Source organism: Biomphalaria glabrata, chromosome 12 (genome assembly GCF_947242115.1).
Source record: "Biomphalaria glabrata chromosome 12, xgBioGlab47.1, whole genome shotgun sequence".
NCBI classification, from domain to species: domain Eukaryota; kingdom Metazoa; phylum Mollusca; class Gastropoda; family Planorbidae; genus Biomphalaria; species Biomphalaria glabrata.
The window spans coordinates 37,769,599-37,797,368 of record NC_074722.1 but is presented as its reverse complement, the minus strand read 5'-3'; the positions used below and the strand labels follow the sequence as shown (position 1 = coordinate 37,797,368).

At 33.4% G+C, this 27,770-nt stretch overlaps 1 protein-coding gene across 1 annotated transcript; it reads right to left on the bottom strand.

The window, feature by feature from the left end:
• Window positions 1-1,002: 1,002 nt before the first annotated feature.
• On the bottom strand, window positions 1,003-27,747 carry LOC106060798 (N-alpha-acetyltransferase 25, NatB auxiliary subunit-like). The gene is made up of 27 exons (XM_056005654.1): window positions 27,649-27,747; window positions 24,044-24,129; window positions 23,387-23,525; window positions 22,902-23,098; window positions 22,160-22,259; window positions 21,117-21,197; window positions 20,910-21,021; window positions 20,703-20,804; window positions 19,685-19,848; window positions 18,375-18,487; window positions 17,098-17,166; window positions 16,793-16,928; window positions 16,338-16,427; window positions 15,258-15,368; window positions 14,756-14,825; window positions 14,056-14,155; window positions 11,235-11,282; window positions 8,498-8,660; window positions 8,316-8,385; window positions 7,163-7,205; window positions 6,093-6,296; window positions 5,866-5,992; window positions 5,448-5,498; window positions 4,587-4,684; window positions 4,095-4,205; window positions 2,757-2,906; window positions 1,003-2,305 (listed from the first exon to the last, which is right to left on the bottom strand). The coding sequence occupies exons 1-27, from the start codon at window positions 27,701-27,703 to the stop codon at window positions 2,183-2,185; spliced, it is 2,913 nt and encodes a 970-aa protein (XP_055861629.1). The 5' UTR covers window positions 27,704-27,747; the 3' UTR covers window positions 1,003-2,182.
• Between the last annotated feature and the right edge of the window lie 23 nt (window positions 27,748-27,770).

Genomic DNA, 27,770 nt, shown 5'->3' with positions numbered 1-27,770 from the left:
CTAGGCCCTGGATTTGACTCTACATCTCCTGCTATTAATATTAACAGTGATAGGTATTTATTTCTGCTGTGTCTGATTGAGAACTTCCATTTGTGATGGGTAATCTTCTTTAGTGTTATGGATGTGTATGTTAGGTTATTTTTTAAGTTGCTTTGATCTAAAGTGTGATGATTGATTATGACTGTTGTTTCTTTTTTAAGTTTAGTGTTGACTAAGGTAGATCTGGTTCTGTGTTCAGCTAGTATGTATTTAGTAATTATTAGGATAAATAGCCAGAGCAATTTCATGATGACTGTTGTTGATTTTAGTTTTTAAAGGGGTCTAGTCTAAATCTAGTTTAAGGTTTACAATGCCTAATTTATGTCTAAATCTAAATTGAAAGCTTATTTACAATGACAATTAAATCAAATGAGATGGTTTATTAAATTCAAAATATGGACCTAGACTAGATCTAATTCTAGATCAATATATTTACGTGTATAATTAACTATATAGAATATTACTATTAGTTATTATTAGTAGTATTAGTAGATGATTAGTAGATCTAAAGCCTTAATTAAAGTCTAAGTCTAACACTTAAACTAAACTAGACTAGACTGACTTGACTAGGTCTAGATTTCTAGATCTAGTCCTAAGGGCTAAGCTAAGAGTTGTTAATTTGAATTAATTAGTATGAAAAAAATACTGAATTAAGTTAAATATATAATTTAAAGATATTAGTTTATTAGTTAAATAGCTTTTTTAATGAATTTGGTTTGATTTTAATACAACAAAATGAAACATTTAACTCATCTCTTATAACAGTAAACAGGGAGCATTTGTATTTAGTTTATCTGTGGTTTCTCATTGTAATGTTTTTATGTTATGAGCTACAGTAAAGACAAATTATAGTGTAGCCCTAAAAAAATATCCATGATGTAATGAGAGCTTTAAACCTAATTTTCTATGAACTCTTAAAATGACTATGGAAATGGCACTACATTACAAAACAGAACTCCTAGAAAGAAATCATAAAAATTTATTTGTGTATCTTGTACAAATCCAGGCAGTGCTCACAAGAAAGAGAGTTGCACATAATTTGATAACGATGGCTTTAAAGGGTCAGTTGTACACATGAGAGACAGTTACAAAATAATTTACTAGTCAATACTTACATTTGCACTGAATTCATGTATTCTAATTATTTACATCAATATTGAAGTTACATTACAATGAAATTAAACACAAGTGGGCCAAGAAGACAGACCATTGGTTCATTCAATCTGTGAGTGAAGATTTGTTAGTGATTCATAATACTTAGCTCTGACAAGCATTCAACTGTACAGACATACAGTCCAAGTCAAGATCAGAGATGACTGATGCATACATCAGTTTCACAACTCCAAGCATTCAAAACTGTACAGACATACAGGTCAAGGTCAGAGATTCTCACATTCAACAAACTAGAGAATTTTTATTACACTGTCAAAGACTATTAATTTATTACACTGTCAAAGAATATTAATTAACTTACTCTTGACACAATTTTTACTAACTTTTGGCTGAGTAATACATTCTGAGACTATTAAGTCTCGATGAATTTATTTTAACTGAGGCAAGACTATATGGCTTCCCCAAATTGTTTAATGTCATATTGACCTGACAAGCAAATTGTAGCTCAATAAGTGACAATATAATAAACCTGTAAAGAGATAAATATTGGCTAAGCAGAACCAATACACTTTGTTAGTTATGTGCCCTTGTGTCAGTTTGTGGGGAGAACAAATGACAACCAAAACAAGAGACAAGATAAAAACTCTACTTGTCAAATATTTCTCTGGAGGAGAAGGCCATGATTTGATTAAAGGCAACTAAAGTCAAAAAGTACAGTCAAATACTATTATGAGTATATGGCAAGACTAAACTTAACATGCCCAAATTTTTCTAGAACAAGTCAAGATGGATGGTCATTATTATGGTAAAACCATGGCTTGGAATTAGATGTTACCACAGAACACATTTAACTATAACAAGAGTGGGGTAAAAACCATTAAAACATGAAATGTAGTGTAGATCAATGCAAATACTTGTTCAATGTTTCCATTCTCGCATCACAACAAACTTCAAGACTAAAACAATTTTCTATACAATAATTTGGCTTCTTGCATGAATGTCTCTCTCCTAATACTGAGTCAGTACATGATCAGAGCATCAAGGTGTTCAGATAAAATTGTTTGTGGTGAAGGACTTCACAGATTTCCCCAGAAGATTGCTGGACGCTGCTCTCAACTTTGGTCCAAACCAGGCGCTCAGCTTCCCGCTGAATCTAAAAACAGTTTTAAGAATTTAAAAAAATGTGTTTATAATAAGAATGTTTGTTGTGAATCTAAAAACAGTTTTAAGAATTTAAAAAAATGTGTTTATAATAAGAATGTTTGTTGTGAATCTAAAAACAGTTTTAAGAATTTTTAAAAATGTGTTTATAATAAGAATGTTTGTTGTGAATCTAAAAACAGTTTTAAGAATTTTTAAAAATGTGTTTATAATAAGGATGTTTGTTGTGAATCTAAAAACAGTTTTAAGAATTTTTAAAAATGTGTTTATAATAAGAATGTTTGTTGTGAATCTAAAAACAGTTTGAGAATTTTTAAAAATGTGTTTATAATAATTATGTTTGTTGTTACGTTCATTATTTCTATCATTATCATAAAGAGTGTGGTTGTAAAAGATGAAAATGGAACTGTCTTGAAAGAACTTGTTGAAATGTGACTTTGTACCTGTTCTTCATCTGGAATGTCTGCAAGTCTAAGGGAGGCAATATCCAGGGAAGAAAAGACTGGGTCTAAACATGATGCTATCTGATGAAGTTCTTTGGTAGAGGCTGACACATCAAGGATCAGCTGATTAAATTTGTCAAATATCTCTGGCTGAAAGTATAGCATCAAGTAGAACAATAACAAGATGAAACAGTTGAAACACAAAATACAAGCCTAAACTTACCCAATATCTATTTAGATCTCTTTAGATGCAACACTCTTAATAATGTAGGAGTAAGATGCCAGGAGAAACATCCAATCATTGTAATTTATCAAGAATACAATTAAAAACTTGCAGTAAAAAAGACAGAATTAGGACAAACAATGGGGAGTTTAATTATGAATGCAGCTAAATGGTAGGCAAAGGAATTTATACAAGAAGGACAATACTTCAAAGGAACACAGATCCAGAAACTAGTACAAGAGAGTTGGACATGAACAAGAAAGATGGCGTTCTGATTAAACTAAAGTGACAGAGAAGAGATGGTGAATTGATTAAGGAAAATAAAATGACGATTAAGTTGTAACATTTAAAGGACAACACCAGTTAATAAATTGACAAAAAAAAAAAAAGAAACTTTAAAGTGATTGATTCAACTAGAATCCTCAAAGCTCTGAGAGAAAAATTCAAAAACCTTTGTAAGGGACTTCTAAGCCCTGGGACCTCACAGAAGCAGATTGTATAAAATAAGGAATAAAAAAATAACATCACAGCAGGACACATGACTAAATACTTATGGAATAGGAATTGGCTGAATAACAAGGATAAATTAAAAAAAAACAAAAAAAAACAAGGGTAGATGATGTAAACACAGAATTAAAACTTGCATACATGACAGAAGAAAGCACGTCAGAATGGCTGAATAACAAGGATAAATTGCAAAAAAAACAAACAAGGGTAGATGATGTAAACACAGAATTAAAACTTGCATACATGGCAGAAGAAAGCACGTCAGAATGGCTGAATAACAAGGATAAATTGCAAAAAAAACAAACAAGGGTAGATGATGTAAACACAGAATTAAAACTTGCATACATGGCAGAAGAAAGCACGTCAGAATGGCTGAATAACAAGGATAAATTGCAAAAAAAACAAACAAGGGTAGATGATGTAAACACAGAATTAAAACTTGCATACATGGCAGAAGAAAGCACGTCAGAATGGCTGAATAACAAGGATAAATTACAAAAAAAAAAAACAACAAGGGTAGATGATGTAAACACAGAATTAAAACTTGCATACATGGCAGAAGAAAGCAAGTCAGAATGGATGAACTAGTAATTGTAACTATTGTTTACCTGCGAATTGTGTGAAGCTTTGTTTTTCTTGAATTTTTTCAACCAATCATTTTTCAAGATCTTTAACCCTTTGCTACACACTCCCAGCATGATAGTTATGTAAGATACACTCTGTAATAGAAACATGGCATGAAAATTATGTAAGATATACTCTGTAAATGAAAGAAACAGCCATGACTAAAATTATTCCACTAGATATCATCAACACCCTCTGCTCTCAAATCAAGAAAGATTTCAAACCAAATAAACAATAGAATAATTACTTCAACTGCACATTCTATTACGGCTCAATCAGACGAACTTATCACAATCAACTCAGATATTTGTAAAAACAATTAGTCTCAAGTCAAATTACAAGTTGGTAGCAAGTCATCAGGTTTTATTCACATCAAATTTCATGTAACAAGGTTGAGATGCATAAAAGATCAGTCAAGTACAGAGAGCATGTATTAAAAAAATATTTTTAAAAAACCTAACAAAGTGTAGACTTACCTCTACAGAAGCCACTAATTGTTCTAAAGCTAATGAGTCTAGCTGCCTTTTACCATCACAATCTTTCAGTAGTCCCTGAACATCTTTTAAAACCAATTCTGAAGACAAACAATCATGCCATTTACTATGGTGTTACACTCTTCAGTTGAAGATGAAACACTCCTTCCTTGTTTTTCCAGTTTGTAAGTTTTCACCAAATACAAGGACATGATTAGTTTCATATGAATAAAATGACCTTTAACTGTGTAGGACCGAAAATGAGGGAGAAGTGAAATATTGTAATGCTCAAAGGCAGTCATTATTTTCATGGGATTAGAATAAAGTTTAATTGCAGATTTAATACATTAGCTGTATTCAAACTAAGCCTAGTTTGTTTGCAATTCCACAAATATGTATTCAAATTCTTTGATAGTGGTGACAAAACCTTCTCATGAATACATGTAACAGTTTTGGCTCCATTTAGAGTTTTACACAGCTCTAATGTTACTGTATGGCAACTATTTTAAGATCAAATGAATTGCAGCATCAGTTCATTAATTATGGATAATGTCTCTTGGGTTAAGTCTGCTCATTCCTGATTATTATTTTAAGAAAAATATTTATTTACATCTTTTTCTTTCATCTTTGGATGAAACAAAAACATTAAGTTCATTCAATTTGTTCTACAGTTGTGCTTAATATAATGTCAAATAATAATAAATATAAAAATAAAGGTCTAAACATTAGCTTAGTTCATTTTAAAATAATAAAATAATATTGCACATTTGATATGAGTTTCTTATTCGTTTTAGAGCTGCTCTAAAAGGAGACTCTATGGACAGGGACACTTTTGTTGAATGGAACAAGCCAGTTAATACTTACTTTGTGTACTGTCTTTCACTAGAGCCCAAACCTTCACATCTGGGCACTCATCTAAGGAAGAACAGTCAAAAATTAAACAAAGCAGGTTCTAATGTAGCTGATTTTTTTTTTCTGTAAATTTAGTGCTACAAAGTGTCTTTTCTTACTGTTTGTTTCTAGACCCCTGGAAGCTCAACTGAAACATTCCCCCCCCCCTATTTTATTTCCTAATTTTTCCTATTTTAATTTTCAAATTTTGTCATTCACATTTCCAATAAACTTGTTGCCTCATTGGTTTTTACTATCTATAACTTTTATTTACACTCCACTAAAAGCCTAAAACCCTAAGACAGGTAAGCCTGGAGAAAAAAGATCCAGCACCAAAGCCTATACAAGTACTTTAGAGTGTTACACAAACTACAAAGTTGTTAGTACTCACCTAGTCCTGACTGACTCAAACTATAAACATATTCTATACAGTCTATCACACTGGTGACAGCAGTAATGTGTGGTCCACTCACAAACTCAGCCAGTCTGGTTCTAGAAGGACCTTGTACTACATGGTACTGAAGACAAATATACATACATAGTAAATATTTTAACAACTACAGGTCAAGTAAACTACAAGTATATCTATAACCAACCCCAGTTACAATCCAAATCTACCTGGTTTGGTTGTTTATGACCTTGACACTGCTGGACACAATTCTGCAAATCTTTGGCACGTTGTCGCAATAACTTTAAGGGAGACTTCTTTTCAGTGTTTTCCTCATTGCCATTGACAACACCAACGCCAGCCATTTCCTGGCCAACCATCACAGCTAATAATAAAACATGCAGTAAAGTCCAACGGAGAAGTAGCCAGGACTTCTAGGAAAGACAAGAGAATATAAGGTCAATTATTTAAGTTCCATACTATCAAGTCATAGCTATAAGACACTACTATATTACAGCTACATTACTATACTATCAAGTCATAGCTACATTTCCATTCTACCAAGTCATAGCTACATTACTATACTATCAAGCCATAGCTACATTTCCATTCTACCAAGTCATAGCTACATTTCCATACTACAAAGTCATAGCTACATTACTATCAAGTCATAGCTACATTACTATCAAGTCATAGCCACATTTCCATACTATCAAATCATTGCTACATTTCTATTCAGTCCAGTCACAGCTTCCGTTCTGTCTATTCAAAAGTGACACTTCCATACTATCAAGATAATTTGTTTCACTTCTACAGAAGTAAGATTTTTGTAATGAATATGATTTGCTGATTTATTATCATTACTTTGCATTTTTGATGGTGTTGCACATTAAGAATGTGTGTCACAACAATCTGGATATAGTAATGTGTGTACAGTGCTGGAACAAATACTAACAGTTATTCAGTGCAATTAAGTCATGTGAGAGTATTAAGATGGTGAGTCTTTGACAGCTGTCGCTAAGATATTATGATTTTTTGCAAATAAAATGACAATGCTAAAATAAGAAATAAAAACAATATGTGAATACATTAGAACTAAAACTATTTATTGATACAAGGGACGACTGGGTAAAGAAGTGAAGGAGGAGTAGGCACAGGGGAAGCAAGTGAGGAGAAAAAAACAACAACAATAGGCCTAATCTGCAATGTTGTTGTAGGTCAGGTACATACAGCTACAATGAAAACCTAGAGACCAGACAATTGGACAATTAGAATGAAGGCTATTAAAAACTACACTTACTTCTTCCTCAAATGATTTTTGTCTGTTTTCTGTAGCACATAATCTGTTGATTACAATGTCAAATGAAACTTTCTACAATATTTTGTTCTATAAGACATTAAAGTTGGCATTACAATATGGAGAGGACAAATGTAGACATTACTCTGAATGTTTCAATTATTGTAATGTATGACACTCAATCTGGACAATAGAGTCAAGGGGGCTAAGACACAGTAAATGAAACTTTAAAGTATTATTTTTAACAACCTTTTACAGATTTTCTTTTTTATTCAACCCAGAAGAATAAAAAATTCTATTTAAAATAAAGGTCAAAACATAAAAACAAGAAAAACAAAAAAAAAAATACTTAAAAAAACAAAACTTATATTAAGTATTATTGTATCTCAGTTTGGATCAGTCATGTAATTTTCTGTATGATGGACCTAGACATATAAATTTGTGGGATAGAAATATTTTTACCAATTGTTTTTGTTTAGCTTTTAGCTTTCTTAATGCGCCATTATCCTATCACTTGTCTGGACCAGTTGTGAAAGGAGGAGGGGAGAATGGGGTACCTTGGTGAATGTTTACATGATCATTTTTTAAATGCATGAAAAAAAAAAAGTTCCCTCAGGGCTCAAGGGGACTAATTCAACTTAAACCACATTTGACAAGTATGATCTCTTTCAAGATACCAAACAAAATGATCAATTACCAATACTTATTTAACTAATTTATTAATTTTTTTTAAAAAATGATTAATTCTTGTGCTGTCAGGTAGAAATAATTGTGCACAATTTCAGATTAATCCGAATTGGGTGTGGTAGCAATAATGTGTACAAACTTTTTACCGGACAGACAGAGTGAGTTGATAAAAGCTTGGTACAAGATATCAACTTCTAAAAAAACAAATCCTTGTTTTGTTTGTTTTACATGTTTCGGATGTTCCTTCAGGGTTGAAGATAGTTTACTTCCTAGTCCAAACCTCCCGCAGGACGACGGGGGATGAGAGCGGGCAGGGTTTGAACCCTCGACAAATCCGAACGACCGTCCAGCGCACAAACCGCACGACCAGGCAGCCATCCTTGTATCTAAAACTATTTCAGAAGTGTCTCTCATTATCTATCTATATAATGTTTGAATTTGGTTTATCAGTGTGGACAATTAGACTTACAGCTCAGGTGGGTCCCAGGCTAGAGCTAGTGTTAAATCTCTATTATCACACAGTTTTGAAAGATCAATGGCTGAAATAGAAGAATAAGAGGACTGAACAATTAAGTGATAGATTACACTTATCATTGACCTAACATGGAAGCTTTAAGACAAAAACTAGAACACGCTCTATGGCTGCCTTACTTTTGTCAGTCAGCGGATGTACATTCATGCCATCCGCTGCTGCCTCGGTGGATTCATGGCGATCTGTTTGCATAATGAGTTCCAGTAACATTTTCTCTGTACTAGCAGTGTGGTACTGTAGGGAGTTGTCCAATCTTTCTTGAAACTGGACAAACTCATGAATCTAATGATGACAATAAAAATTTCTTGCTACCCAGAGAAAACAATCCAGATGGGATTAAAAAAAAAAAAAAGAAAAAAAAGAAGAGCACAGAGATAGTCTACATGAACAAGGATAAAAGGCAATATTTCCTCAATACTTAAAAAAATAAATATTATTTCAATTAATTAAAGACAATCAAGCCCACAAAAGATTTAAAAACAAGGAGTAAGAAGTCTAGATTAAGTATTAATGAAATGTTTTGTTCTGTAACTGAGAAAGTAATGTAACACAATTCTAAATCTTTTTTGTTTTATAAGTTAAAACATTTTTGTATACATTGGTTTATGTTATGCTGTTGATTTCAAGGTTGTTATAACCAGGGGTATCAAAAGAGTAAGTTTTAAATGTCTTAAAAATATTCTTAAATAGCATGATTTCCAATAATCTCTTATAAACCAAGTCCAGCACCTGGTCTGCATATGTGGCTAAAATGAGTCATGCCCAAAATACGGCCCGCGACCTGGTTCCATTCGGTCTGCCAAAACGTCGGCACAAAGGTTACAACCCTCCCCTCCTAAAAAAAAAACTTGAAAAATGTAACTTTACCTAAGGGAGGACCCTCACTTTTTCTCTGATGGATTGGTATAGTGGCATTTAACATATTTGTGCATTTAAGAAATAGGAATGTAGAATCTACCAGGAAAAGTGAACGGATCTTTACTTTTTTGTGGAAGAGGAGAATAAGCTAAAAAAAAAAGGTTAAACTTCTTCTTCTTCATCGTTCTCATTGTTATGTTGGAGTGTTCATTTGACTAGACCAATACATGAGATGAACTGCGCAGTGGTTTCCAAATCAGAGAGCTCTCCATATAGTTTTCTTTCTATTGGGGTGATTTGGGGCCAATGTCTTATACAGGCCTCTTGGTAGAGAGAGCAGTTTTGGAGGACGTGGTCTGCATTTTCTGGTGATACTCCACATGGGCAGATTTCACTGGTTCCAATTTTGAGCTTCCGGAACATGTGTTGTCGCATTCTGTTGTGTCCGGCCCTGAGTCGAAAGATTAGACGTTGGTCTTGTCGGGATAGCTTATAGTAAGCGTCATCTTTCTTGTGATTTGGATGGGAGCTCGTCCATTTCTCATTTATTTTATCTACAATTAATTTCTTCATTTCTTCTGGATAGAGTGCACAGTTTACTTGTGAGTTTGTTCTCCCACTCTTGGCGAGTGTGTCAGCCTTCTCATTTCCTGCTAGTTGTATGTGAGCTGGTATCCATTGAATAACAGTTTTTTTTGCTGTTGTTGTTGAGCTTTGTAAGTGCTGTTCTGAGGTTTTTAATATAAGGGGAATCAGAGTTTTGCAAGCTTTGGAGGGTTGTTTTCACGTCTGTTAGAAAGACAATCTGACTGTGAGGGGAACTTGGATGATTTGCTAGCATGGTAGCAGCTAGTGCTAGTGCTTCCCTTTCTGCTCTGTGACCATCAGAGAGCTCTCCAGTTGCAATGGATTTTTCTAGTTTTCCTCCATCTGGCCATTCGATAAGTATTCCAGCTCCTCCATTTGTGGTGGCTTTATGGGATGAGCCATCCGTGTAAACTCTGATCCACTGAGCTCTGTTGGTCTGTAATCAGATTTTCTTTTTATGTTTTCAATATGGTCCCTTATAGTAGGAAGAGGGCTTTCGTCCCAGGGTGGAGATTCATTATAGTGTATCGAGGATTCCAGAGTAATTTTTTCAAGTTGGTGTTTCTTTTTTAGGTTTAGAGATTCCAGTATGAAATTGGTCCTTTTGAGACGTTTTTTTGTGCCAGTTAAACTTCAAATAACCCATTAATCAGTGTAAGTACTAGATCCACGGGTTTCTAATCAAATAGTTTCAGGTCCATTTCATATTTGTAACTTTTCAATGAAATGACTGTTAGAAATTGGAATGGCCTGAAGACCAAATAAGGTTGGGCATCACTGGCTTAAATTCTAAAGCCCAGTGAAACTGCTTTAATTCACAGGTGCCTCTAAAATAAGGAGCTTCAGGCCAATGAATTCATCAGTCTAGTTACTCTATTTATCTATGAGAAGGGGAAAACTCAAATTGCAAGCCTCAATGAAAAAATCAGGAATTCGAGTTCTTATGTGTCAAGGACTTAATTATGGTATTGCCTCTGAATGCTCCTGCTAATGTCTCAACGAATGTAATGCATAACATTCCTTTGGAGCACACCAGCAAAGTCAAGAGAAAAACCATGATGACCGTAATACTTTTACTTAGGGCCCAAAAATGCGTCCAAGAGAGGAAACTCAAATGCTGTAAAGAATACAAAACCAGTGATTTATATGATAGAAAAAGCCAGATGGGTGAATCTACTGTCTCTTTAATTAGAAAAAAAACAGCTAGGTGCATCTATTGTCTCTTCAGATAGAAATAGCTAGCTGGGTGCATCTATTGTCTCTACAGATAGAAAAAGCCATCTGGGTGCATCTATTGTCTCTTCAGATAGAAAAAGCCAGCTGGGTATCTTGAGACAAAAGAGTCTTTCTTTTAAAAGTTTTTTAAAAAATTAACAAAGATCACTGCTAGCACTATTCTAAATAACTTACTCTTCCAAAGGAACCAAATTTGTAGGAGGACATTAGATGTTCTGATGCCTGGAAAATAAACAAAAAGTGAAGTTAGTATTTTCTATTTAGATGAATATATGTAATGATGACCTATAAATTTCAACTGTGTTGCTGGCACATGAAATGATTTTGTGATGATGAAGAAATTATTATTACTATTGAGCATTTCAAAAAATTATTCAACAATGCTAAATGTACAAATATGTTCAATACATATAATTTAAATTTGTGCAAAATGATTAACGTTAGGCCATGCCTTGACAGCCAGGTCTGAGAAAATAAAAAATATGCCTGCTTGTGAATTCTAATAAGTCAACACATTAACAAAAATATTTATTTTAGTTTAGCTAATCAACATTATCATTTTAACAAGAACCTCAAAACAGTTTGCAGACACCCTGAGCCATCAGTACATAAAGGTGATGTGTATTCTTCTGCTAGAACTAATGTCAAGAACACACAAATGTAGAAAATTAACTTTCACTCTTTGAGCCCTCAGTTCCCTGCCCTTATTTTCCTGTTCCCCTTAACACAAACATGCACAAAAACAAACTACTGGCATTAATAAATTTAAAGAGAAATATTTTATTTTGAGAGAAATATATTAGTATGTTTATCTCCAATATTCTTTCTTGGTATGCCAGTCTTCCCAGCATGGAGACCCCTCCTTTATACACAAGTACATTTGGCAAAGTTTGCACCAAAATTTAGTTTTGATTTTCTTGACAGGCCTGCTATTATAATCCATGTCTGGAAACTGCTTTACATGTTTATTGAATTTGTAAGCACAAACTACACATAAATTATTTCCAGTAGCTGTTGGGGACAATTGAGGATGGTGTCACCCAACATTTTGTAGTCTCACATGTGTGTCAAGAGGGAGAAGAGCCTTTTTTGCTTCAACTCTTGTATCCCCAATAAGTGACAAACAAATGTCATCCATGAACATTGAGAATGTTCTATATCTTTTGCCTGGTTGTTTGTGGGGACTGAATTGTTCCATAAGAATGTTGCAAACCCACAAAAATTTTTTTGACAATTAGACGCCGAGGCCAACAGTAATGACGACGTGTTTTGTTGAGGCGACATACCTGGTCGTTAACATCACAACCACCCATGTATTTGGTGTAGTCAATGCAGAGCTGTGGTGTTGGCACATCCACAGTTGTTCCATCCTTATTTCTTCTTTTCAGGGTGCCCTGGTGCGTTGGATTGTGATATGAAGAAATAAAATGAATGGGTCTTTGGTCCATCCAAACTAGGCATGTAATATTTCCATGACAGATAAATTCAGACTGACCTCTCTGCATTTTCTTCATCTTTGTCAGTTCTTTGGGGTAAAATTTTCTATTTGTCATAGCAGTTCCAACAGCTAATGTTCCATAAACATTGAATAAAGTATCAAACAGTGTGACACTGTTGTAAAACCTGTCCATATATACAATATGGTTTTTATTTGTCAAGTGGCCTGTTGCTAAAAGTCGTATAACAACGCTGCCAACGACACCAAGCTCTGGAATGACATTGTCAGTTTTGCCGGTGTAAATTTCCAAGTTCATTATATAGCCTGTGTTTGAGTCACAAGCCATATAGGCTTTGATTCCCCATTTGATGGGTTTTGATTTTATGTACTGCTTGATAGCAAGTCTGCCTTTGCAAGGAATCATTCCTTGGTCCAAGCTGAGACATTGGGATGGTGAATAAAAGTGCTGAAATTTTGTAAGCTTCATGTTCAGCATTGGTCTAACTTTGTAGATTTTGTCTGTTTTATCTACAGTAGGATTCAGCTCATTAACAAAATGAAGATGAGTCCATATAGAAAGAAAGCGATCTCTACATGACACTACGGAAACCAGGCGTTTCAGTCACAAATGATTTGCTGGAACTAGACCAGTAGTCTTCGTACCTGGGTTTTATGCACTGCTCCATTTGAAGTCGCAATCCAAAAAAAGCCTTGAGCTCTGGGACAGTTAATGGGATGAAGTCCTTAGCATAATAACTGTTTGGCTTTTGTTGTTTTACCTGAGAAGCACATCTTTTTGTTTCCTCACAAAATGTTTCCCAAAAATTGTCATCTAGAAACAGGTCTAGAAAATCAATAGCTGTGCTTTGAGCTGAAATATGCCTAGGCATGTTTTTAGCACCAGCTATTTCTGTGAATGTTCTATTACTAGATCTAGGCTGAGTGATAAATGTGTTCAATTCTGAACAACCAGAATCAAATTTAGATGTAGAAGAAACATTTTGGGGGCAACGTCCCTTTCCACGCCCACTTTCCTTCGATGGACCTGGTGCTGGTACAGGTGTAGATGATGTAGATCTAGTGTCTTCATTTATTACTGTACTGATTTCGTCTAGATCTAGATGATCGTCGGAGTCAATCTCCATTTCACTATCATTGTAATCATTTTCTAGATCTAGTTCATCATCCTCAGAATCATTGAGGATATAGTTCACTGCTTCATGCAGAGTTAATCTTTTTGCGTTGCGATTACCTGAATCAAGAGACTGTCTTTTCATTTTGCAAATCAGTTTAATACTTAAAAAAAAAACAACACTCATGGACGCAGCCATTACTGTCATTTACCATAAGTCGAATAGTCCTACGTGACATGTTTTTTTTCTTCGCATTTTTAATTACGGACTGTTGGTTTAAGGTAAGGTGCGCGAGACCGATATATCGGTCTGGCGGGGCATGGATTTCTTACGCACAGACCGATAAATCGGGCTGGCGGGTTCAAAAGGTTAAGTAATTTCACACTTTAAACTAAAAAAAAAAAAAAAAAAAAAAAGTAGTCACCTCTTTTTGGTTGACCACAAAAAATCTGACCATGGTGGCATACATTGTCCCAGCTTCCATAAAGTGGCCAAGTCTGATGACATCATTGGATACAATGTGCCTGAAACATATAGCGACAGCTTAGTTTGTTTATAGAGAAGAAAGTGACATAATAAACTATGATAATGTCTAGCTGACTAGTCAAGTAATGAGCTATTTATGCAGGTGATTCTCAAAAATATTCTCACTAGACTTACATATATTTTTTTCAATGCCCTTAAATCTTTTCCCCAGATAACTGAAGACAAGCCAGGTCGTTAAAAACTCAAAAACTAATAGCGAATGAAGCTAGCTATCAGATATACATTCTTCAGCAAAAGTTAGTTTGTAAACTCCACCTGACCATAAACCAGTCAGATGTGGGTCTTAACACAAATAAACAACAACAAAAAAAAAAAAAAAAATTGTGAAAAAAAAAAAGACTCTTAAAAAGAACTGTGGACAAGTGTTTTTCATTCCCACACTTTGGTGCATTTACACAAAGACTTTAGGACCAATAAGAGTAATTTCATTTCAATCTTCTTATTTTATAAATTACAGATGCCCTTTCAAAAAATTAATATGACTTAAGGGTATAAGATCAAACCTCACACAACTAGTTTTGGGAATCACACAATTCTTATAATATAACCGTGTACTAAAACAAAGCAAAAATCCTTACCCTAAAGTGTCATTCATAATATGTTTAATCTCCATACCATCATAGAGAGCTGGACATGGGCCAAACACACCTAAACAAGACATAGTAGAGTTTTTAAATATTGAAGCCAAAAATAGAAATTTAATAAAAAATCCTCCCCCCCCCCCTTAGGTATTTTGCAATGTCTATAAACTGTCTAACAATAATATAGGAGGAAAGTTGTGAACTATATAACGACTAATTCAGACATCCAGTTAAGATGACAGTTCCACAACCCATCACAATTGAAGGGTGTAATCATTTTAGACAAGATTTTATAGATAATTGTTAAGTGTTTGATTCTTCTCTGAGGTGAGTGACCTTAACATGTGGTCAAAGATTCAACATTAAATGGGTTCAGAATACAGTCCTATCAGAATAAACCTCCCCCCTCCCCCATAAATCACAATAATTAATTTCCCAAGAAACTCAATCCTTAACTATCTAACTATACAATTTCCAAGTGTCACAATGAATCTCTTACCTTTCCTGCAGTAAAGTCTAATAAGTAAAAGTTTGATTTGATAATTGGAAACACTATCTCTGATGGCCAACTCAAGATGAACTATTGCCCTCCATAAGTGAACATCATCTTCTGTAAACAACAAAAGGTCCACTTTTTAAACATTCTGTATACAAGAAAACACACCTACTGATTTGGATAGTCTACAGTCTACAGGGTACTGATGGTGCCATGACAGAGTACATACAAGTGTACTTATTCTAAGTCATGTGTTTACTTATTGTGTCATATAAAAAGTATAGTAAATTTAATTGGATTTCTTTTCTGATATATGCACATGAGGATAGATTCTAAGGCTTCAATGTGGCACTATCCGTAAGGGGAGTCAGGCTAACAAGAATGAAAACATTTCCTTGAGTGGATTTCCACCCCACGTTCTAGCAAAAAAGTATGTGGAGTGGATGAAAGAAAGGCTCATCTAAACTGTAACATTCATCACGCTGTTCCTCAACTGGGGCCATAAGCTGCATTAACTACTCTTTCAAGACTAGTGGTACATTATAGGAATTTCTCATGTACTTGTATGGGGGAACCCAAAACATGGGTGCAATAAACTGATCATCTAGTTGATAGAAATATTCAAACAGAAGGTCAGGCATCTGGTTAAAAGCTTTCTCCTTAGGTCAAGGGTCATAAAAGGGTCAAGCTTAATGGACACACTACAGGGGAGGTACATGCACTAAGCAGACTGTTTAGAATGGAGTGGGAATAGGAAGACCGAATGTGTCTGACAGGTTGGTTGGAAGAAAGAAATTAGCCTTTGTTTAAACTTAACTTCACTTTTCATTAACTTACAGAATTGATCTAAATTGGAGAAGACTTCCAAACCAGTGAAGTTTTATAGAGAATGTTCATTATTCCTATCAAAGTCTAAACTGACATTGTTATATAAAAGGTCTGCAACATGCAAGTAAATTATATTTGAATAAAAATTTTGTGACTGTTATGAATACTCAAAGAACTTATCTAGACCATTGTGTAGTATTAATGTGTATAACAAAATAGAAACCACTTTACACTAATGTAACAAACAACTCTTACTTGTTTTGCTCCAAACATCTAGCAGAAGATGCACAGCCAATAAAAGATAATTATCACTATACTGAATATCTGTAGGCAGAAGTTCTTTACCTGAATAATACACCATTCAAAATCAGAATAACCAATGACACAATCAAACATTTAAGCAATCAATTCTATGAAAGTTCTGAGTCACATTTTTCTTTTCTTTAAGTTGTCTTTAATAAAACACTCTCCAATCAGAAGATTCAAAAGAGTTGGGTTTTTTTTTTTGTTATTAAGTAAGTGTAATAGATATTTAAAACAATACTTGAAAAAAAATATTTCTATACAACTGAAACATGAAGATACAAAATTTAGTTTAAGAAAAACAAACCAAAAAGAATTCTACAAGGTAGAGACTCTTACAAGTAAGATTATTTGTGCATTCAACAATACAATGTGTAAGAAGAAAATGATCAAAGCTTATCACTTACCAAATTGCAAGCCATCTCTATAGCGCAGCAGTAGTTCCTGAGACAGAGCTAGTGCTTCCTGTATGGAGAGAAGAGAATGTTTCCCCATTGTTCTAGTCAACTGGAGGTACACCAGATGTTTTGTCAGCTGATTCACCTGGAATACAACACCATTGATAGATACCAAACTATAAAGATAGGAATGTATCATATTGATCAGCTACTTTGAGACATTTTTACGTTTGAACGTACAGACTAAATCCAAATCAATGACATAATTGTAAGGATTAAAACTAATGCTACAGTACAACACAAGAATGTCTTACATCTCTTGCATAGATCAAAGATCCATCAGAGCTCTCTAATCCTGTGTCAGACTTCATAAACTCCACCAGCTAAAATAAAGTGAGAATTTTATTGAACAATGAGAATTTCTATTGATGTAGTTTGAAAGATAAAAAAAAAAAAAAAAAACTTTAATAAAACAATTGTAAATGAATTGTACTAAATAACTGATATAATTAAGTGCTATTGCACCAGAAAATATTCTTAACTCTACAAGATGTAAGGTTTCAGTTTCAGAATTGATTTCAATCTGTAATTTTCCATCATAAAATTTTGTTGGTGATGTTTTTTTTTTCTTAAAAAAAAAAAAGTAAAGTTCCCCTTTCAGACATTGTGGTGTATAGGGCAGTGGATGTAAAGGTCATCTGTTTCTGTGGCCTACAGTTAATGATGGTGTCATGTGGCTAGCACAACGACCAACCGCCTTTACTTTTCCCCAACTAATGTCAGGTACCCATTAGAGCTGGGTGGATTCAGAGGCATCCAAAGATTTTGCAATTAAAAATCCCAGTCTTCACCAGGATTCAAAGCAAAGCTTTACCGCTCAGCCCACCATGCCCCCTTTTTCTTAAAGCATCATTCTAAATTATTTCCAATTTCATTTAAAACTAACATTTCCTAAGAACTTTCACATGTAAAATTTTTTTTTTGCTAAAACAGTAACATGTTTGCACAATTTGAGGTTCCCCCATTGCATTGTACATCTTAAAAATAATCTTTTCTTTAAAAAAAAATAGTAGGCCTATCATATTTATATTTTTTATAAATGCCAAATTTCTCAACAGAGGCTACCAAAGGTCTTCTCTCAAGAGGGAAGAAGTCAAAACAGATTATATTTAAACAAAAAAAATAAAAAGGTAAACAGTGGCTAACTTATTATGTAATATTCTTTCAAAATTTTTCACTTGGAAATCTCAAATGACTTGTTCCACATTCCCTGCCTGTTTTAAGGCCTCATTAATCCCTGGAAAGCATGTCAAGTGTCTAGCTGCACAATATTTCACTTTTAATACCTTACATCATATAAATGTTTCTCTCAATTACCATTGATTCTGCTAGAAAGATGCCAAACAGAGCCACTTGTTACAACTATGTATGAGAAAAAAATAAGTCACTTATTACTTTATGCTCTGAAGAAGCCAGTTTCTTCTATGTTTTATATAGTCAAAACTGAGTCAGACTGACAATCAGTGGGAAAAAAAAAAGCCAGCTGCTATTGCTAGTGTGCCCCGAAGAAGCCAAACGAAGCAGTTATTACCTGATCCAATTCCTGTGCTTGTAAAAGATCTAAATAGAGTTTGATGTCATTGTAACAACTTGACTTGTTACCAAAATGCTGAAAGTATTCTTGCAATAACTCTAAGGCACTTTCTGAAGAAATAAATACAACATAATAGATATAACTGTCTATACCATAAATATATAATCAGGAGCACACAACCTTTTCATAACATCTGACTGGATGCTTCATTACAAGCTAGAAGTATGTTGTATATTTTAAAAAAATGAGACAGCTAAGATTTAAAGACATTGAAAAAAGAAATATGTGGGTTCTAACCAAACCACTAAAATATTTACTTGATAAAGCTCCTCTCTCTAACTGACTATAAACCTTTATTAATTTAATGACATTAAACACAAAGAAAATAGCAGAAAAAGGTAAAGACAATATTTTAGTTGATTTCTGGTCAATTCTGTACAAAAGATTTCTCATGTGCATAAAGAGCTCATAGCTCTGAAGCATTAAAGCTGGCTAGAAGAAGAAGTGCATAATTTTTCTAGATACTTTAATTAAAGAGAATACTAAAATTAAAAAATTTAATTTAAGTAATGGGTACAAATTCTTCAACAATAACCTTTAATAACAGAAACTTGATATTGAAAGCAAGGATTGTAGAATACAAATTAGTTCTCTTATTCTAAATAATACCTAGAATTGACAACAAATACTTGAAATTTTAGTGTATACAAAGTATTATGCTAAAACACTAAGATATAAATATAAAAAGGAGGGAAGTGGGAAGTGTTAGGCAATAGTTTTTTTTTCAACTGATTTTTTAGTCACTTGCAAATGAAACAACAAATGATTTTTTCTTAAGAGCAGAAACTCTGAAATCATTGTAAAAGTGATATTTTCTCAATCATTAAAGAAATGTCATGTGCTGCTCGTAAAATAGTTATTTTTCTGTGTGCAAGTACAATACATAGGAGATTGTGAAGTGTTTGCATTAACAAAGATGAAAGCATGATTTCACATTATGTTGCAAAGAGCTGTTAAACCCATTTTTAGGTGAGTTTGATATGATGTTTCAGGCTTATTTAATACACCCAGTTGACAGTATTGGTAATACGACTGAATCCAAACTTGGGACAATTATACAAGACCATTGTACACTAAATATTAGGCCATTGTGCTCCAGTCTATTTGTGAACAAACATTTATATTCAAACCCAACAGAGGCCTTTCTAATAAATTTTTTCTCGTTTGTTGTATAATAGTTAGATAAGAACAATAACATTTAAGCAAAAGCAAAATTAAAATCTAGCTAATAAAAAACCCCCACTTACTTTGATTTATAGAAGTTGTTGTTAACTTGCGTATAGAAATTTGTTTCACAAATTCTATCTCTGCCAGGTAAGGTCCACGCATCATGACACCATTTTGCATAGACTGAATCTTGTCCTCAATAAATTTCTGCATGGCCTCTAGATGAGCATGTGTATTGGGGGTGCTACATTGTTTAAAAGAGTAATCACTGAATTAGTTGTAGAGAACAAGTCATGGAGATATATAGAACAAAAAAGGTATCAGGTAACACAGAACAAGCCATAAGAGACGTATAATTAAACAAGTCTAGAGTTAAAGATCAAGCTCTGATGGTATAATTATGGACACAACATTGATCAAAATGTATTAATGATCATGTAATGAAATGATACCCCAATATTGATAATATGTATTCTCTGTAGAGCAAATATTAGGAGCTTCAAGAGGTATGAGTGGAATAGTTGGTCTAGACTTCAGTAGAAGTTTCTAAAGCTAAAAGAAATATAAGTCCAGATCATGAATGAATATTGTAGAGACTTTTAGGTCTTAATGATTATATAAAATGTAAAAGAAACAAGTAGCAGTGATCAGTATTCAGTTCTTTCAATAAATACTTTTTTTTCCCCACTGAATCATATATTTATATATATAGCTTTAATATAGCACTACTTTCATGCTTATAGCATGCTCAGAGCACTATGGTCCAATCTCATTTGTGGACTAGTGGGGGGGGGGGGGGAGAAGGTTTTCCACACAACGCTGCTCGAGTCGGGTGTTAAACCTCGTGCCACCTTTGTAGGTAGCCAAGCCAAGTTCAATCATACTTAGCCTCTCGACCACGCTTCCCACATCATTGGACTGAGAAATGCTAGTGTGATTGTTTCTTGTATACATTGTTCTCTAATTAAATCTCAAAACACGTTTTATTGCCCGAGATCAAGTTTTTCTACTTCAGACATGAATCATATTTATGACTATATAGGTTGCTTATTAGACATATTATTGAATGTGATAGTAGACACAAGAAAGTGACATTACCTGTCATCACTACTGGGCTCCTGTTTCATATCTGTGTAACTATCTTCAACTAAATGAAAGACTGCTTCTTGATATTTTAACCAAAAGTCCCAGTTGTCAGGCCTAGAGAAAAAGTAACATTTTGTTAACCAACTCTAATTGGTCAAGCATCACAATGAATTGTTACAAAACCACAGCAGCAAGCACTTAACAGAATGACAAACTTACATTTGATCCAGGAGCTGTTTATATATAGAACTGACTCGATCCCACTTAGACAATTTAGAACAAATAGTAGCCAATCTTGTTTCTTTAGAGTGAAGCTCATTGCCTAGAAAGGCTAGAAAAATATTTTTTTTGTTTAATTAAATTGATTATTTGTTTCATTAATTTTATATCCCATGTTTGCTAAAGTTTTTGTTTCTGACTTCTTACCTCCAAGAGGCCCTTCCAATACCTGTAAAGCTTCTGTCCAATTCTGTTGTAACTCCAAGATAATTAAATACAAGTGGATTTCTGTTGAAATAAATTCAAATAACCTTTATATAAAAACAAACCCCACAACATTTGATATAATAGCAGTATGAATAAAGAGTTGCTAGGATGTAAGGAAATAGAGGGGGACTTAGCTGAAAAGGCAATGTTGATCATGTTAAATGGAAGAGAAAGAAAAGGTTACAAATTTAAATAAAGAGTAGCCATATTAAAAACATGGTCATGTTAAACCTAGCTTTATTGAGACTAATTGTTACCAAATAAACATTGAAAAATTTAAAGTAAAGGTAATGATTGCCAAGTTAAGCTTTAAACCAACTAAAAAAGTGATGTTCACTTCATTGAACCTTAAGTCAAGTTAAACAGAAGGTGAAGTAAACTCTTTTAAACATTAATGCCAAATTAAATGAAATTTATCAAGTTAAAGAGAAGGTGCTCAATCAGAGTTAAACCTAATGGGAAGTTAAAGAGAATGTGATGAATTCCAAGTTAAACCTAAAGCCAAGTTAAAGAGTAGGTGATGAATTCAGAGTTAAACATAAAGACAAGTTAAAGAGAAGGTGATGAACTCCAAGTTAAACCTAAAGCCAAGTTTAGGAGTAGGTGATGAATTCAGAGTTAAACATAAAGACAAGTTAAAGAGAAGGTGATGAACGACAAGTTAAACCTAAAGCCAAGTTAAATAGAATGTGATGAATTCCAAGTTAAACCTAAAGCCAAGTTAAAGAGTAGGTGATGAATTCAGAGTTAAACATAAAGACAAGTTAAAGAGAAGGTGATGAACTCCAAGTTAAACCTAAAGCCAAGTTAAAGAGTAGGTGATGAATTCAGAGTTAAACCTAAAGCCAAGTTAAAGAGAAGATGATGATGGACAAGCTCAACACTTTGAAGTTAAACTAATTCAGTTTAAAAAGAGTACAAAGAATGACCAATGAGTCTTCCTGTAGTGGGAGCTAATCACAGCCATGCTTAAGACGACCTACCAGCTTCCGCTTCAATTTTATCTTCCTGGATGTATTTTTTAATCATCTTTTCTGCCAGTGGAAGAAACATAGTTTTCCCAAGTTGTTCATTTTGATAGGCCTGCAATACAAACATTGTTTTGAGTCAAATTAAGTTGGCTTCCTCACCGAGCGAGAGCTAATTATTACAACATTAACTACCTACACTCAAACCCAGTTCCACTAATAATATATTGTGATACATTTTTGTTTCTGGAATAAAATCAAAAAAATCAAACAAGTCATGTTAACATTTAAACACTCAAGCACTGCTCAGTCCATTAAACTATTCAGTTAACCACAATTAGTCAAGTTCCAATGTATTCACATGTCCATATTTCCTTGCAAAGTTAGCAAAAAAAAAAAAAAAACAACACACAATGCAGAGGCAGGCAAAAAATCTACTTTGAGTTGATAGTTTGGCGATTGTCACAGTCTGATAAAAAAAAAAAAGAAGAAGAAAGAAAAGAAGCACTATATGCATATTTTTTTCCAAGTGATATTTCGACTTTTTACTTTTTAAAGTAAGTCTATTATATTATATTATGCAATGTTTAAGAAAAAGATTTTGTTATGCATGAATATTATGGTATGTAGTATGTTATAGTTGTATATTATATTCTAGAAAGAGAGATCGTATGTTACAGATGTATGTTACATTCTAGTAAGAATGTATATATTTTTTGAGATGGTAATGTTCTAAAAAGTAAGATTGTATATTGACCTGCATGACAATGCTCATGACTGCCCAGAAATAGTATGGATTCTTTTTTGGCCTCAACTTGTGAAGTTGCATAGCAGTTCTCTGTTGTTGTTGGTAGTTCCCCAATCTGACGTGAGCCATAAACAAACAGGACAGGATATCCTCATTGTTGGGTTGCTGTTTACTGGCAGCATCATACAAACTGGCAATTTTATCATCTGAATTGTAAGAATTGTAAGTCAACAGCCAATCTTTTTATTTGTCATAAGATATCTAGCACACACACACACACACACATATATATATAGTAAATATAATTGTTAATCTAGAAACGCTGCTACATTTAATAACTATAAACAACGCCAACACTATAACGCCATATTCATCTTTATTTACACACCCTCATAGTGCGAGGTTACACAAAACACTATGAAATGAACTTTCTCACCAAGGGGAATAACTAAACATACTAATAACAAACAATGTTCACAAAAGAGTTCACTTACACTGTTGAGTTTCCTTGTAACATATTGACATGGCATTTAATGTCTGCTCCTCTGTTGGCTCAGACTGGTGTATTGTTGAAAGGAGAGATGAACCTTCAGCGTGACGGCCCATTCTCAGCAGCGCAAGAGCTTTAAGAACCTAAAGAAAACACAATATGACCACATATGACCTTTCCATTTGAATTTCTTAAATAATAAAAAAAAAAAAAAGCATTAAGTATGAGTAAGTCTGTTAATATGATATTATAAAGGGTTAAAAGTAGAAATACATGGCCCATCTGAAGCCTGTATAGATTAGGATTTTTTCCATTGATAAAAGCATTCAGAAGTAACGTGACAATGTGGCAAAAGTGTTGGACTATTGCTAAAGAAATGCAACATAAATACAAGTGCAAAACTCAAAAAGTGTGGGCATAATGTGTTTATTAAAACATAAAACTGTACTATTTTTCTCTGCTGCAGTACGATTGTTCTTTTGATGGGTTTTAAGCCAAAATGCAATTCAAGGTTCAAATAACTTCTGCCTCAACATATTATAATACTATGAGACACTGTCAATAAATGTACTCTTTCCCAAAGCATTTTATATTTTAATATTTATCAGATATGTGGTGGCTGAGTGGTATCAGTAACTTGCTTGGGTTAGATCAAAATTACCTTTGCACATGTGAGATCCTTCTGTTTTTTCAAGACTTTATCCGCTTCTTGGATAGCTTTTTTGTTATTCCCATTATCCAAACAATCTAAATTATAAAACACAAAAATATAAAAGAATACATAAAAAACAAAACAAAGCTAATATTATATTAAGTGTAGTTGTATCAATTAGTTTGGATCAGTCATGTAATTATTTTATGATAGTATCTATTTAAATTGAGTAGCATATATATATAATATATATATATAATATTAAACCTGAGTTTTAGGCATGAAAGAATGTATTGTAACAAAATTCAACCCACCTGCATTTTCTCATACAAACTTTTCAATACAAGAAGCTGTGTATTAACTATTATTATGGCTCTGTAATGTTGTTATTGCTACCTATAAATGCTTCTATAGGCATTTTGTCTCAAATAGCATCAAATTTACTGTCACTTAGAAGGGACAAAGGTGAACAACTGGCACTTAAACCAGTAAGCTTCAGGCAGGAGGGGCCAAGGCTGGCAAGCCAACTAGAAAGGAAAACCAAACCTTTGCTGCCCTGCATAAGAAAGGCTTCAGAAGTCAACCCAGATGAAAAATCAGGAGCCAGTGACACTTAGGTGCCTTGCAGCACAAAAAGCTACACCCTGACAGAGTCTGTGATGCTGCTGATCCAAAACTGTATCGGCAATGTTCCTTAGGATACATCAGTTATTTGGAGAGAGGGAACTGGTGTGTGGGGCAACACTGTTTTGATCATAGTGCCCATAACTAATGTGGAAGCTTTCATTTCCATGAAACATTTATAGTGGCTTCGCAGCTGAAGGAGGATCGTATTATATAAAAATATAATTATATTATAAATGTATTTTATGGTTTTTGTAGAAGTATTCTTAAATTGTTTTGTTAAATGCAAAATTCTAAATAAATCTAAATTTATTTGAGGTACTGGACAGTATTAACTACAATATAAGATAAAATCTTATACAACACTCAACAGAGTCATATGTGCTCTTAGTATGGCTTTAAGTTTAATACACAATACACATCTCTAACATTAACATTTTATGAACACATTCTCACAGACATGTTACAAAAACATGTTGACAACTGATTGTATCATTTAACACTAGTTTCCATTTACTGATTTAGCAATGTCCAGTTCCTTAGAATGTAAAGCCAAAGTGATGGCTTTCCATAAAGTTCCATTTAGTCTGTTTACAATAGTTTACATCTAGTCAAAGATAGTCTGAGGACACTAGAGAGTAGAATAGATTCTATCTTATTATTAATCTTATTATCTTTTTTTGTTCTTCTATTATCTTATATTATATTACAGACGTTCGTTTAAATTAAAAAATAAATATAATTTTTTCAAGTCCTGCATATTTCATGTAGATCTATGACAATCTATGTGTCAATCTATAATCTAGTCTAGTCATGCATGTTAATTAATGATTTTTAACTCTGCTAAGTCGTTGGTTTTCCTGGCTGATTCAGGCAACCCATGGGCCATGATTCTCTAACTAATGGCACTAGTGACTAGAGAAGAAGGAGCACCAAGGACAAGAGTTTGAAGAGTTTTCAAGAGTCAAGAGTGTTAAACTAGATTTAAAAATTTAAGATTAAAAAAGAATCTAGAGGTCTAAGTCTAGACAGTCTTATGAGTCTTATAAAATTAAAGTTGAAGAAAAGAAGCAAGTCACGAGTGATACTAAATCACACTACTTATTCTACTAGATCTATAGTAGATTCTTATATTAGGCACACCGTATTCGGGAACTAGGTCAAATTTTTATTTTATTTTTTTATTTGGTGACGGTTTAACTTACAAAAAAACTGAAAGCAGATTCTTATTCTGCAACCAAAGGACTATAAAAATAGCGTGTTTCTTTGAATTACCACTCATAGTCAAGATTTTATTTTAAAATAAATCAGGTCACTTCATGCTCCTATAATAAACGCAGTTTTTGTGCTTTCTCCTTTAGCGCACATCGAGCACCGTTAAGAAACACCACTATATTATTGCTAATAAATTATATCTGTGTTAATTAAAAATTATTTAGATTGTATTAAAAGAAGTAGATTCACTTCTGCAATATGTATTTATAGTATTTTGTCTCTTTATATATGCCTACCTATATAATCTATGTGTAGAAACAGACAGAAATAAATCTCTATAAATCATAGATCTATAAATTAATTATTATAATTTAATAAACATGATATTTTCAACTAGGCTATATGTATTCTCTGTTTCTTTTAATTCCCATCCAAGGACCCTCTTCTTTTCATATTTTGGATGTTCGTTTTGTTACACCTTAACATCCCCTCCCTCCCATAGATGCTTATAATTCTTTTCATGACTCTCTCCCCCTTCCCTCCACTGCCTGTATGATAGGTTGTGACACTACACGCTTAGTGTATACCTCTCCTCACCACCAGCTCTCGCCTGGTGTGATCACCTGCAGTGGGCATGGTCTCTGGCTTCAAATTAGCAGCCCGCACTTTTTCTTTCATTCATAAATTATATATTCTAGATATCTCGATCTAGGTCACTTTTATTCATTGAAAAAATCATAGATTTATTAATCCCAGTAATATTTCTTATTACGATTTTGCCTTGTGCACTATAGGAGAATGTGTTAAATTCATTATTAATGTTGAAACACCTCCTTTTTTAATTTTATTTAACAGCTTATGGAATAAATGTGATAGAAATGTCTTTCTTAAGATGTTTGGAAGCTTATTTTGATAGATCCACCAGCCTACGATCAAACAAGCTCATAATATAGCCTTCATCCCTTATATGGGTATGAATTGCCGGGGGAGGTTTATACAATAGCTTTACATACTTGGTTACCGAGAATCTAAAAAACTGCCATCTGCTTTGGAAAAGCGGAACAAAAATACAGGAACTTATCTAAAATTGGACATGCACTGTCCCGAAACATCGTTTTTAGCTCCAAACATAAAAATAAGTTAATTATAAACAAAAAAAGCGACGTGTTTCTTAAAGGAGACTTTGATGAGCTGTGCCTAATATAAGAAGCTACTATAGATCTACTTGCCCTACTACACTACTAGACGTAGACTAGTACTACTGACTACTCAAATACTGTAGTCACTGTAGTGTATTGACAGTATTCTGAGTATTGTTACTTATTCATTCACTTTTTATCTTATATTATATTCAATTATATTGTGGTGACTAAAGTACTAAAGACTAATCAAATGTGAGTTGTGAGCAGAGAGTTGAGAGAGTAATGTAATCCAGTAGTCAGAGAGTGTACTACTTTAACTTACTAGATCTAGATATCTAAGTTAAAGTTATGGTAATAGTTCTACATTAATCTAGATCTAAATCTAGACTAAGATTAATTCTAATCTAATCTAGATGTTAGAGATCTTGTCTTATTCTTATCATAACATTCATAATCATCTTTTTCTAATTTCTAGTTCAGTGTTCAGACCACTTTTCAATTTCAGTGTAAACAAACAACTCCATTCTGAATAGATAATGGATTAGTGTAATGGCAGTAAAAATAATTCAGATGGTGACTCTCCATAAATTAAAAAAAATGCATTGATAATCCGATAATTATGATAAATCTAACCATAAATTGGTCGTAAACGTCTTTCATTGATATCCACATGGCTACGAGACGCCATTTTTTGTCGTCAACTGAATATTGTAAAGTCAACTCTGGGGAGAATTTCTGGGTTTTTTCTAACAGTA